The sequence below is a fragment of the Lolium perenne genome, chromosome 7 (assembly GCF_019359855.2).
Source record: "Lolium perenne isolate Kyuss_39 chromosome 7, Kyuss_2.0, whole genome shotgun sequence".
Taxonomy (NCBI): Eukaryota; Viridiplantae; Streptophyta; class Magnoliopsida; order Poales; family Poaceae; genus Lolium; species Lolium perenne.
Window position 1 is genome coordinate 67,642,108 of NC_067250.2, and position 13,487 is coordinate 67,655,594.

Sequence of the window (13,487 nt, forward strand, 5' to 3'; positions counted from 1 at the left end):
ATTGACAAATTCACCAAGTGGATTGAAGCCAAGCCAATCAAGAAACTGGACGGGTCCACAGCCGTCACATTCCTCAAGGAAATCATTGTGAGATTCGGCTACCCCCACACCATCATCACCGACAACGGCACCAACTTCTCCCAAGGCATCTTCTCTCGCTATTGCGGGGAAATGGGGATCCGGATGGCCCTATCTTCTGTGGCACACCCAGAGTCCAATGGACAAGTGGAAAAGGCTAACGGCTTAGTCCTAGCCGGCATCCGGCCCCGGCTGGTGGAGCCGCTCGAGCGAGCAGCCGGCTGCTGGATTGAAGAACTGCCCAATGTGCTGTGGAGCCTGCGCACAACGACAAACCGCTCAGTCAGCTTCACACCATTTTTCCTCGTATACGGGGCCGAAGCCGTTTTGCCGACTGATATCGAGCATGACGCGCCAAGGATCAAGCTCTACACAGAAGCCGAAGCCAAAGAAGCTCGCGAAGATGGAGTTGACCTGGTCGAAGAGGCCCGGCTGCTGGCTGAGTCTAGATCTACTATCTACCAGCAAAGCCTCCGACGCTATCACAGCCGGAGGGTCCAGCCCTTAGCATTCCGAGAAGGAGACCTAGTGCTCCGGCTGATCCAGCGGAAAGCCGGACAGCATAAACTGTCATCCCCATGGGAGGGTCCCTTCATCGTGAGCAAGGCAGTAGGCAATGATTCCTACTATCTCATAGATGCCCAAGAGGCTAAGAAAGACAAGCCGGACAAGGCTGACGAGGAGACTAAACGTCCCTGGAATGTCAGGTTACTCCGCCCATTTTACACATGAAAGCAGGAATGTATGTACCCCTTGTATCCCCTCTGTGAGTTATGAAAAAGCTGGCGCCAAGAGCGCTGTTTCCGACAAGTTTTTCGCGTATTTTACCTTGTTTCGCCAATTGGCTTGAACCCTCTCACGCGGTCGGCTCAGTACCGTGATCCGGTTTCCGACAGCCGGCTTCCGATCCAGCTACAGACCGCAACCCGGCTGTCCGGCTGGCGGGAGTAAGGCCTAGGGAGCCGGCACGCGAAAAACGACTAAGGGAAAGAGTAAAAGCGAGTTGACTTGCAACTTTTCATATAAGTGCCGGATTGCCGAATTCAGCTCGTTCGACTGAAATACTGTCAGCCTCACCCAGCGGCCCGCTCTTGATCCGGCGACGGATCGCAAGTCGGACGTACGACCGGCAAGGGCACAGCCAAAGAGTGGGGCGGATGGGAAAAAGCGAACGAGTCGAAAGAAAGCAACTCGGCACACAGATGATTAACAAACACATTAAAGCGTGCCTTAATAAAAGGATAATAACATTGTCTTACATATGCACCCGGCATCCCGGGGATTTAACGATTTGTCTTAGCAAAAGAACAACTGGAAAGCAGGAAATCTAAGCCGGAGGGGCATCAGTGGAGCCGGCTGCCGGGTCGTCCTCAGGCACGTCCTCCGCCTCCTCATCGTCCACATACTCCCCATCGGATGGAGGAGGGTTCGGGTCCGCGACGAAGAGGGCCTTGTCGACGAACTCGGCGATGGTGCTGGCTCGAGCAAGGCGGGCGGCCTTGAGATCGGCTGGGAGCTTGTCCTCCACGCCGGCTCGCCGGAACTCAAGCTGCCCCAGGTCCACCTCGTTGTACCAGGAGAGGACGAAGGACAGCGCCATGTCGGCACCGGCGCGCGTGGCCGACTCCTTCCAGTCGAGGAAGCGGTCCGGCGCCCGCTCCATCGCGGAGATGAGGCCGGAGATATCCTGCGGCGCCGCCTCTTCAGGCCACAGCATGGGCACCAGCTCTTCAGCCGCCTTCCGAAGTTCCCAGCCGAGCTTGGTGATAGGCTCGACGCGGGCAGCCATGGACGCCATGTGATCCTCCATGGAGAAATACTCCGAGCTGCCCTCGCCGGTCTCCTGCCTCCTGGACTCGCGCGCAACGCCAACGGCTGCCAGAGCCGCGTCCTGCGTCTCCGGGAAGGCCGCTGCAAGACAAAGCAAGTCAGAAATCATCGAAGCCGAAATAAGCTGAAAAATGCAAATTTTCGAAGTCCTAAGCCAAAAGGAAAAGCCTGGCGGCAGCCGGCAAGAACCGACTGCCACCAGCCCCAAGTTGAAGATAACGAAGAAGTTTCTGCTGCCGGCTGCCAGCGAAAGCCGGCAGCCAACAGCCGAAAGCCGGCAAAGGGAAAGGAACTTAGAGATGCACTCACCCGCCAAGCCGCGATCTAGTGCGCCAATCTCATCCGTCCAGCGCTTGGCGGTAGCCGTCAGCTCTGTGGACTTGACGGTGACCTCCTCCTGCAGCACAAGCCGCTGCTTCTCCACCTCCGTCAGCCGCCGGCTCAGATCCTCCACCTTCTCCTTCTCCGCCGTCCGGAGGGAGTTGAGCTCAGCAAGGTGGTTCTGTTCCAGCAGGCGCAGCCGCGTCAGCTCCTGCTCAGCCAGCTTGAGCTTGCCGGCGGCGGATCGGCCCGCCTCCTCGCTCTCGGCGCACTGGGCACGAGCGGCTCGGAGATCCGACTCCAGCTGCGGGACCTTGGCGGCTTCAACTGCGAGGCGGCCAGAAAGAAATGTCAGCCAACCAAGACTGAAAGAAAACAAGACATTAAGTCAAAAGAAGCATAGAGCTTACCCTTGACAGCCTCCAGCTCGCGAGCCAAGCCGGCTCGCTCGATCTTGGCCTTGTGGTAGCTAGTCACCACCTTGTTGTACAAGACGGTGCGTCGCTCCGTAACCGCCTGAAAGAAACAATCAGATATCCAGACGAAACCCGGACCGCCTCCAAGCAACCGGACCATGCCTCGGAGGGCTACCAGGATAATAACAAAATTACAAAAACAAGAAGACACCTACCTTGTCAGCATCCTCCAGCGTTGCTAGCTGGGCAAGGGCCTCGGCGGCCTTGTTCTTAAGGCCGGCTCGGAAGCCGGAGAAGGCCATCTTCATGGGCGCCGTACCAGGCTGCCCCTCCCGGTTGAACACCTCACAAGAATCCGCCGAATGCCACGCAGCCTCCATGGTGCCGGCCGAGCCAAGGCTGGAGTCAGAGGCAGACGGCACATGCAGCAGCCGGGCCCCCTTGGCCACATGAAGGCCCTCAGTTGGGCCCGGCGGGCCCCTCGTCCTCACCAGAGCCCGGGAGTCGGTGTCCTTTGAGCGCGTCGGCTCCCCCCTCGCCGGCTCCTTCCCGGTCGGCTCCCTCCTCGTCGGCTCCGAAGCTGGAGGCGGCGCGGTCGAAGCAGTCGGCCCGGTGGGAGCCGTCGCATCCGGCGCTTGAGGCGCTCCCTTCGGAGAACTCTCCAGCACCACAACGTTGGGCGCGGACCCGCCGACTCCGGTCGAAGGCGGCGCAGCCCCACCAGCTCCAGCTCCAGCTCCTGCCACAGATGGCATGCCCCTGCCAGCTCCGGCTGCCCGCTCCACAAACGGGGCGCGGCGCGGGAACATATCGTCCAGCGTCGGCTGCCGCGGCGGCTCGACCCGCGTGCCGCGATCAGGCGCTGAAGCCAGCGGCACGGCGAAGGAAGATGCCCCTGCGGAAGGCGCAGTACCCGCGGGCGGCGGCGGCGTAGGAGCGCGCGATGAAGGCTGCGGCGTCGGCTCCCTCCTTTGGCGCGGCGGCGGCGACGCGACGCGCGGAGCTTGCCGGGAGCCGCCGCCCTGGGCGAACTTGATAGGGACCCTAGCCGGATAAACAGAAAGACAATAAGCATGGAAGCAAGGAAAGAAAAGGAATCAAACAAGAAAAAGAAAGAGAACTCACCCGGTCTGCTCCGGGACCTTCTTCGGCTGCTGCCGGCGCTGTTTCTTCGCCTTCGCCTCCAAGGCGGCAGTGGAGCCAGCTCGCTTCGTGCCCTTGGGCGCCGAAGTCGCCGTGGTGCTTGGCGGCCTCGTGCGCAGAGGCACGGCGGGGATTGGCCCCGTACCGGACGCCGCCGGCTCCTCCTCCTCCTCCTGCTGCTCTGGTGAGGGGGGCGGATTGTGCTCCCCCTGGCCGCCTAGATCAGGCGCCTGCGGCAGGTCGTCGTCGCCGGCATGGTCGCCGGCTTGGTCAGCCGGATCGACGTGATCCGGCGTCCACCTCTTCGTCGTCAGGTCGCCGTCCTCGACGTTCTGGCGCTCAAAAAGCTAGAAAGACAGAGAAAACATAAGCATATGACGAGCCGGAAGTCGGCAGAAGAAAAAGGAAGTCGGCCCCGCAGCCGCAAGCCGGAAAATGGCAAAGACATGAGGCTTACCCGCGCCGGTGGACGGTTCCTGTCGCAGGGCACCAGCCCGTAACTCCAGTCCTCCGGCAGGTTCGCCTTGGTGATGTGGTTCACCCGGCTGGCCACCTGGGCTTTGGTGAGCCGCGCAATGGAGGTCCGGTTCGGATCGAACCGGCCGGACATGTGCCCGATCTTGTGGGTGCGCATCTGGAGCGGCAGCACCCGGCGCTCGGCGATGGTGCAGAGGAGATCTTCAGCAGTCAGCCCGCCAGCGGTGGCTGTCGCCAGGAAGTCCCAAAGCAGATTCACCTCGGCGTTCTGATCCGTCGAGCGGGCGTTGTGGCTCCAGTTGATCCGGCCGACTGGAGGAGCCGGGTTGAACTCTGGCAAGTTGATCCGGTCGACGAGCTCCCCCTCGTTGCGCACGTAGAAGAATGACATCTGCCAGTTCTTCACCGAGTCGACGGTGGGGATTTTGGGGAAAGGCGTACCAGGCCGGGTGTAGATCGAGGCGGCGCCGCAGGCTCGCAGGCGGCCGTCGTTGGTCTGCGCCTTCAAGAAGAAAAGCCGGCTCCAGAAGTCGATGTCGGGCCACAAGCCGGCGTAAGCCTCCATGAACGCCACGAAGCAACTCAGGAGGACGCATGCGTTGGCCGGCAGGTGGTGCGGCTGAAGGCTGAAGTGGTCGAGGAACTGCCGGAAGAACGTCGAAGCCGGCAGGCCCAGCCCGCGATCGAGGTGCGCGCCGAAGACGACGCGCTCGCCGGGCCGCGGTTCGGGCTCCACCTCCTCGCCGGGCACCCGCGTGATCACCGACTGCGGGATCCGCCGGAGGCGCACCAGGCGTTCGATGTCGTCCTCCTGCATGTAGGAGCCCCTCCACGATCCGCTGGGGGACGCCATTGGCGATGTCGAGGAAGAAGATGACCAGGAGAGACTAAACGGCGAGGAGGAACCTTGCGACCACGGCGGCGACAACGGCGGCTGAGGACGCTCCGTCGAGATGCGCGGCCCCGTGGCGCCGGATTGACGGAGTGGCGGCGGCGGATCGGCGGAGATTCGCCTGCCGGAGTTCGCCAGCGGGAGGCGTTCGCCGGAGCAACAGCGAGCTCGAGCGCGCAGGGAGCGATGGAAGCAGGAGCGCGAGGAGGAAGAGAATGGCAAGTGGCCGCCTCGATGCCTCCCCCGCGGCATTTATAGCCTCCTGCCGCGGGCGGTTGGCCTCCAAGTGGCGGTCGTGGGCCACGTCCCCGGATTTACTGCGCCGTAACTCCTCCCACGTCCACGACCGTTACCAGAAACGGCCACACCACGTCGCCCACTACCGCACCGGATCCGGAGGGACATTGATGTGACCAGACGAACCGGCCGCAGCGCCAGGCGTCAGACCGGTCAAGTCGGGCGTAGGACCCGAGGCGGCGGAGACTCCGGCGCACAGCGAGCCGGAGCCGGACAAGAAGTTTCACTCGAGCCAAAATTCATCAGCAAGGCGGAGGCGCCATCAGATCTTGCGAGAAAGCAAAAACTGCACAAGTATAAAAAGCGGCCGGCTAGAAGCAGCCGGCAGGAACGAGCCGGATGAGGGCGCAGCCGGCTGAATGGAAATTCTCAGTCGGCCCCTCCAAGTGCCGCCTAATATATTCGAGAAGCCAGGAAAACCTGCCTAGGTCCTTCTAAACGCAGGACCTTGCCAGCTTCGGGGGCTAATGTCGGGGGGAAGACCCCGGATAGGGCAATGGACGCGGAGCAGCCGGCTGGTTGCTGGCCGGCTGGCGGCAAAGGCCGGCTGAGGAGCAGCCGGCTGGCGCCGTGGCCAGCTGGTCTGGAAGCCGGCTGGCTCTAGGTCCTAGTCGGCCTGGCTACGGCCACCAATGCTGTAGTTGGGCCGGCTTCTACAAGCCATATCCGACTGGGGTTTGTACCTCAGACCGACTCGAGGCTGGCGAGTCTTGCACTGGAAGGAACCGGGTAGGTGATCCGGGTTCCCAAAGTCCACGCTGACTCCATCTTCCGTGAAACGCGGGGCACTGTGGAGCAATAGTGCCTCGCGCCGGACAGGCCGTCAGGGCTTACGACGATCCGTACTGGCTACAGTGGCTGACGGCGACAGGGACACCTCCTCCATACCGCTGACCGTGGCAGCCGGATGGGACAGGCCACGATGCCTCAACCACTCCTGACGTCACCGCCTCGGGAAGGAGCGGAAGCCGGAGCCGGCCCAGCCGGCCCGTAAACTATAGGGTCTTATATGTAAAGTGCCGGTGCCTATATAAGCCGCACTACCCCCTCTCGTGCAGGGGATCGATCATTTATTGCTTTCACCCACCTACAGAGCTGCCCTGTGAGAGAGACCATAGTCCTCCTTAGCCTCTCAGGAGCAGCCGGACACAGCTCTAGGAGCACCATTGTACTGTGTGATCATCATATACACTCATAGCAGGAGTAGAGGTTTTACCTCCATCGGAGGGCCTCGAACCTGGGTACGTCGCCGTGTCGCTCGTGCCCATACCCGCATCCGGATACCGCCGTGAGATCCCTCAGGAACCACTTCGATTAGCCACCCTATGGCATATGCCGTGACGATACCACGACAACCGATGTCTCGTGTCAGCTTGCAGTATTCCATCAACCCTAAGCCCCTATCGGAGGGCATTGGCGAGGAGTACCCTCGACACCCGTTGATGATGGAGATCATGTTCGTGCTTTGGAGATGAAGATCAAAGGCGCAAAGGCAAAAGGGCCATATCATATCACATATGAACTGCATGTGATGTTAATCCTTTTATGCATCTTATTTTGCTTAGATCGCGACGGTAGCATTATAAGATGACCCCTCTCACTAAAATATCAAGATAATAAAGTGTTCATCCTTAGTAGCACCGTTGCCAAGACTTGTCGTTTCGAAGCATCTCGTGATGATTGGGTGTGATAGAATCAACAAGTGCATACAACGGGTGTAAGCCAGTTTTACACATGCGGATACTAAGGTGGCCTTGACGAGCCTAGCATGTACAGACATGGTCTCGGAACACGTGATACCGAAAGTAGAGCATGAATCATATGATTGATATGATGAACACTTTGAGTGTTCGCCATTGAAGTTACATCTTGTCTCGTGATGATCGGACTTGGTGTGGTGGATTTGGTTCGTGTGATCACTAAGACAATTCGAGGGATATTGTTTTGAGTGGGAGTTCACTAGTTTTTAATTATGTTGAATTAAAATTTGAACTCAATTTGTCATAAACTTAGTCTAAACTATTGCAAATATATGTTGTGGATATGGTGTCCCCAATCAATTTTAACCAGTTCCAAGAGAAAGAAAAGCTTAAGAGCAACGGTAGCAACTTCACCGACTGGTTCCGTCATGTGAGGATTTTCCTCGCTGGTGGAAACCTGCAATATGTGCTTGATGCACCGCTAGGTGACCCTCCTGCAGAAACTGAAACCGATGAAGTAAAGAATGTTTACGCGACTCGGAAAAATCGATACTCTCAAGTTTAGTGTGCCATCCTGTGCAGTCTGGAAGCCGATCTTCAAAAACGTTTTGAGCACCACGATCCTCATGAGTTGGTCAATGAGCTGAAAGCTATATTTGAAACTCATGCGGCCGTGGAATGCTATGAAGCATCGAAACACTTCTTCAGCTGCATGATGGAAGAAGGCAGCTCCGTTAGTGAGCACATGCTCGCCATGACCGGGCATGCGAAGAAACTCACCGGCAACAGAGGAAGCTAATGATAATGATCATGAAACTTTGAACGAGGAAACTACTGAACCTCGCAGATCGACAAGGGAACGTGCCACGCCTGATTGGTATGATCCTTGTCTAAATGTCATGATTGTGGACAACAATGATGAAGACCCTGCGACGTATGAAGAAGCGATGATGAGCCCAGATTCCAACAAATGGCAAGAAGCCATGAAATCCGAAATGGGATCCATGTATGATAACCAAGTGTGGACTTTGGTAGACTTACCTGTGTTGCGGTCAGAAACCCATCGGCGAGCAACGACGGGCAACACAGGAGAGCCAGGAGCAACTTAGGGCTGCGGCTGGCCCTGGTCCCTCCGAGCGACGGCCCGCAACGACTCCGGCACGCACGTCCGATGCTGGTGCAAGGGCGTGCCACCTGACCTATACCTGGTCAGGAAGGTGATGGAGATGCCTCGCTTAGTTTCCTGCATGGCATACACGTAAACATTAAATACGAGCCTCGATCGGCTCTCAGGTTGTCCTGTGAATCGGCTCAAGGAGCCGATCCACCCATGATTCGCACGAGGTGTACGAATATATGGTGGTCCTGCTTGATCAAGATAAAGCTAAAACGATCTACTACGATTTGGGGTTTTCACCGCATAATCGGATCATCCTACTCACGATTGGGCCTCGCGGCCACGCACGGTGATCGTAAGCCGATCCTAGACAAGGCCTAAAAACCAACACGAGGTTGATCCCCGGAACATCCTATCTAGGGCTAGCAAACTACACCCTACGCGCCGCTGGATCCTCCAACCCTTTGTAAGGCCTAACTATGCAGATATTAAACTAATCCTTGAAGAACAAGGAGCAACCATAACGGATCAGATCTACTAAATAATGATCAAGCGGGGTGCCGCCCCTACACCTAAGATAGGTGTAAGGGCGGCTAGATGTCTAAGGGTTGCACTACGATAGCATATGATACGAAGAACAATGCTAACCCTAACACATCTAAGATAACTATGTTGCTCGCCATCAAAAAAGCTTCAGTACGAGCAACACATGAACGACGAATAAACTTGTACTGCCTAGATCGCAAGATGCGATCTAGGCAGCATGATGCTTACCCGGAAGAAACCCTCGAGGCGAAGGAGTTGGCGATGCGCCTAGATTGATTTGTGGTGAACGTGATTGTTGTTTATTTCATAAACCCTAGATACATATTTATAGTCCGTAGACTCTCTAACGTGGGAATAATCCCAACCGTGCACGAGACAAACTCTAACTAACCGGCACGTATCCTACTATATTACAGATACACGGGCCAACTAGCCCAAACTTTGCATATAAAGGCCGATTCACGTATTTCTTCCATGTATATTCTTCAAGCCCATCTTGATCGCGGCCCACCTCTGACTCGGTCAAATTCTGGTGATAACAACCTGATAGCCGCAAGGCTGTCGAGAATAAATGGATCTTCAAGAGAAAAACAGATGCTGATGGTAATATTACTGTCTATAAAGCTCGACTTGTCGCAAAGGGTTTCCGACAAATTCAAGGAGTTGACTACGATGAGACTTTCTCACCTGTAGCGAAGCTAAAGTCTGTGAGGATTTTGTTAGCAATAGCTGCATTTTTCGATTATGAGATTTGGCAGATGGATGTCAAAACGGCGTTCCTTAATGGAGACATTGAGGAAGAGTTGTATATGGTACAACCCAAAGGTTTTGTCGATCCTAAAAATGCTGACAAAGTATGCAAACTTCAGCGTTCAATTTATGGACTGAAGCAAGCATCGAGAAGTTGGAACCGACGCTTTGATAAGGTGATCAAAGACTTCGGGTTTATACAGTGTCATGGAGAGACCTGTATTTACAAGAAAGTGAGTGGGAGCTCTGTAGCGTTCCTGATATTATATGTAGATGACATATTATTGTTTGGGAATGATATAGAACTATTAAGCAGTGTAAAAGGTTATTTGAATAATAGTTTTTCAATGAAAGACCTTGGTGAAGCATCATATATATTAGGCATCAAGATTTATAGAGATAGATCAAGACGCCTAATAGGGCTATCACAGAGTACATACCTGGACAAGATTCTAAAGAAGTTTAGAATGGACGATAGTAAGAAAGGATTTTTACCTATGTTACCAGGCAAGGTCTTGAGTAAGACTCAAGGTCCGGCTACGGCAGAAGAAAGAGAAAGGATGAGTCAGATCCCCTATGCCTCGGCAGTAGGCTCTATTATGTATGTCATGCTATGTACTAGACCGGATATAGCACATGCTGTTAGTTTGACTAGCAGATATCAAAGTGATCCAGGGATGGAACACTGGATGCGGTCAAGAATATCCTGAAGTACTTGAAAAGAACTAAGGATATGTTTCTTTGTTATGGAGGTGACCAAGAGCTCGTTGTAACCAGTTACACCGATGCGAGTTGGAACACTGATCCTGATGACTCTAAGTCACAGTCTGGGTACGTGTTTATATTGAATGGTGCTGCAGTAAGCTGGGCAAGCTCGAAGCAGTGCACGGTGGCGAAGTCGTCAATAGAATCAGAGTACATAGCGGCTTCAGAGGCTTCATCAGAAGCGGTATGGATGAAGAGGTTCATTATAGAGCTTGGTGTGGTTCCTAGTGCATTGGACCCACTAGTCATCTACTGTGACAACATGGGTGCCATCGCCAATGCACAAGAACCAAGGTCACACAAGAGGCTGAAGCATATCAAGCTGCGTTATCACTCGATTCGCGAGTACATCGAAGATGGAGAAGTAAAGATTTGCAAAGTACACACTGATCTGAATGTAGCAGATCCGTTGACTAAAGCTCTCCCTAGGGCAAAGCATGACCAACACCAGAATGCCATGGGTGTTATGTACCTTACAATGTAATCTATTTTATTGACTCTAGTGCAAGTGGGAGACTGTTGGAGATATGCCCAAGAGGCAATAATAAAAGTGGTTATTATATATCTTTATGTTTATGATAAATGTTTATATACCATGCTATAATTGTATTAACCGAAACATTGATACATGTGTGATATGTAAACAACAAAGAGTCCCTAGTAAGCCTCTTAACTAGCTTATTGATTAATAGATGATTAGTTTCATAATCATGAACATTGGATGTTATTAATAACAAGGTTATATCATTATATGAATGATGTAACGGACACACCCAATTAAGCGTAGCATAAGATCACGTCATTAAGTTATTTGCTATAAGCTTTCGATACATAGTTACCTAGTCCTTTCGACCATGAGATCATGTAAATCACTTATACCGGAAAGGTACTTTGATTACATCAAACGCCACTGCGTAAATGGGTGGTTATAAAGGTGGGATTAAGTATCCAGAAAGTATGAGTTGAGGCATATGGATCAACAGTGGGATTTGTCCATCCCGATGACGGATAGATATACTCTGGGCCCTCTAGGTGGAATGTCGTCTAATGTCTTGCAAGCATATGAATAAGTTCATAAGAGACCACATACCACAGTACGAGTAAAGGGTACTTGTCAGGAGACGAGGTTGAACAAGGTATAGAGAGATACCGATGATCAAACCTCGGACAAGTAAAATATCGCGTGACAAAGGGAATTGGTATCGTATGTGAATGGTTCATTCGATCACTAAGTCATCGTTGAATATGTGGGAACCATTATGGATCTCCAGATCCCGCTATTGGTTATTGGTCAGAGAGAGTTCTCAACCATGTCCACATAGTTCGCGAACCGTAGGGTGACACACTTAAGGTTTGATGTTGTAATAGTAGAACTTGAATATGGAATGGAGTTCGAAGTATTGTTCGAAGTCTCGGATGGAATCCCGGACATCACAAGGAGTTCCAGAATGGTCCGGAGAATAAGATTCATATATAGGAAGTCATTTTATAAGTTTGAAAATGATCCGGTGAATTTATGGAAGGTTCTAGAAGGTTCTAGAAAAGTCCGGAAGAATTCACTTTGGAAGGCGGAGTCCTGGTGGGACTCCACCACCCATGGCCGGCCAACCCTAGAGGGGGGAGTCCAAGGTGGACTCCACCAAGGGGGCCGGCCACCCCCCTCATGGAAGGGTGGGAATCCCACTTGAGGTGGGAGTCCCACCTTGGGTAGGTTTCCCTACACATGGAAGGTTTTGGGTTGGGGTCTTATTAACACTTGGGGGTTCCACCTATATAATGAGGGGCCAAGGGGAGGGGGCCGGCCACCACAAGCCAATAGCTTGGCCGCACCCCATAGAGGCTGGCCACCCCCTCTCTTCAAACCCTAGCCGCCCCACTCCTCCCCCTCTCCCGCAACGCTTAGCGAAGCTCCGCCGGAGATCTCCATCGCCACCGCCACCACGCTGTCGTGCTGCCGGATTCAAGGAGGAGCTACTACTTCCGCTGCCCGCTGGAACGGGGAGGTGGACGTCGCCTTCATCAACACCGGACGTGTGACCGAGTACGGAGGTGCTGCCCGATTGTGGCACCGTCAAGATCTTCTACGCGCTTTTGCAAGCGGCAAGTGATCGTCTACCGCAGCAACAAGAGCCTCATCTTGTAGGCTTTGGAAATCTTCAAGGGTGAGTCTCGATCATCCCCTCGTTGCCCCCGTCTTCTAGATTGCATCTTGGCTTGGATTGCGTTCTCGCGGTAGGAAATTTTTTGTTTTCTATGCAACGAATCCCTACAATATCCTCCTGGATTCCAACAATAGATTAATTGATTTAGGAAAGTGTTCGCATAGTTTAAAAAAAATATTCAACATGTTCAAAACATTCCATGGGTTCACAAAGAATATGATCACACAAGTTAAAAATTTCTCCAAAAAGATTCGATGATTCAAAAAATATTCCGTATGTTCTAGTAATTATTCATGAGTAAAGCAAATACATTCGTGGATTGAAAAATGTGATGTGGTTCAATGTTTTGCAGTTTCAATAAAAAAATAAATATTTTTTGAGCAGGGGTAGGGTCCGAAGACCCTATAAGCTGCATTAATTACCAAAGCGGTGGCTACAAATTACAGAAAGGCCCCTACAATTCAGGGGAATTCTGGATAAGGACTGAGCTTTTACAAAGAAGACCCTAGGAAAAAATGGAAAAAGCAATCAGGTCCTCCATGCTCCACACCGCATCTGATTGAACTCGCCGTCGAGTTGCTCCGCCATAGAATGGACACCGGCGCCGGGGACGAACCACTTGGTCCGGCGCGTGGCAGGAGCGGTAGATCTCCCCTCGGACTTCTTGGTCTCTGGGAAGTAGGATCTCCTGGAGAAGGACCGCCAATCGGCCATGTGATGCAGAGGCAGGGCGAAGACGCTGGCATAGGTCCCCCGTTGATGAACTTCCCAGGAAATACGCCGCCTCAGCGACGGCGTCGATGAAGAAGTCGCAGCTCCGTAACACATATTGGGCAGAAACTGGCGTCGGTAGGCGTGAGGCACAACATCAGCAGCATCTCCTTCCTCACCACCACGGCAGGCCAGGGAGAAGCAGAGCAGATGGGCACTCACCACCGAGCGAATCCAGCGAAGGTAAGACCTCCTGGATGCAGTTGCACTGGCGACGGTGTG

At 53.7% G+C, this 13,487-nt stretch overlaps 1 protein-coding gene across 1 annotated transcript; it reads right to left on the bottom strand.

Moving 5' to 3' along the window:
* Positions 1-1,338: 1,338 nt before the first annotated feature.
* On the bottom strand, positions 1,339-13,208 carry LOC139833608 (uncharacterized). The gene is made up of 3 exons (XM_071823927.1): positions 13,045-13,208; positions 2,218-2,594; positions 1,339-1,989 (listed from the first exon to the last, which is right to left on the bottom strand). Exons 1-3 carry the CDS (start codon positions 13,206-13,208, stop codon positions 1,406-1,408), a joined length of 1,125 nt encoding a protein of 374 aa, XP_071680028.1. The 3' UTR covers positions 1,339-1,405.
* Between the last annotated feature and the right edge of the window lie 279 nt (positions 13,209-13,487).

Bases quoted from the DNA above. Each gene is read 5' to 3' on its own strand.
- LOC139833608 (XM_071823927.1), bottom strand. From the start codon at position 13,208: ATGGCCGATTGGCGGTCCTTCTCCAGGAGATCCTACTTCCCAGAGACC. The intron at 2,595-13,044 runs GTGTGGAGCATG...GTTTTCTTTCAG, and splicing joins GGCGAGTTCAATCAGATGCG to TCTTGGTTGGCTGACATTTC. The intron at 1,990-2,217 runs GTGAGTGCATCT...TTTGTCTTGCAG, and splicing joins ACTAGATCGCGGCTTGGCGG to CGGCCTTCCCGGAGACGCAG.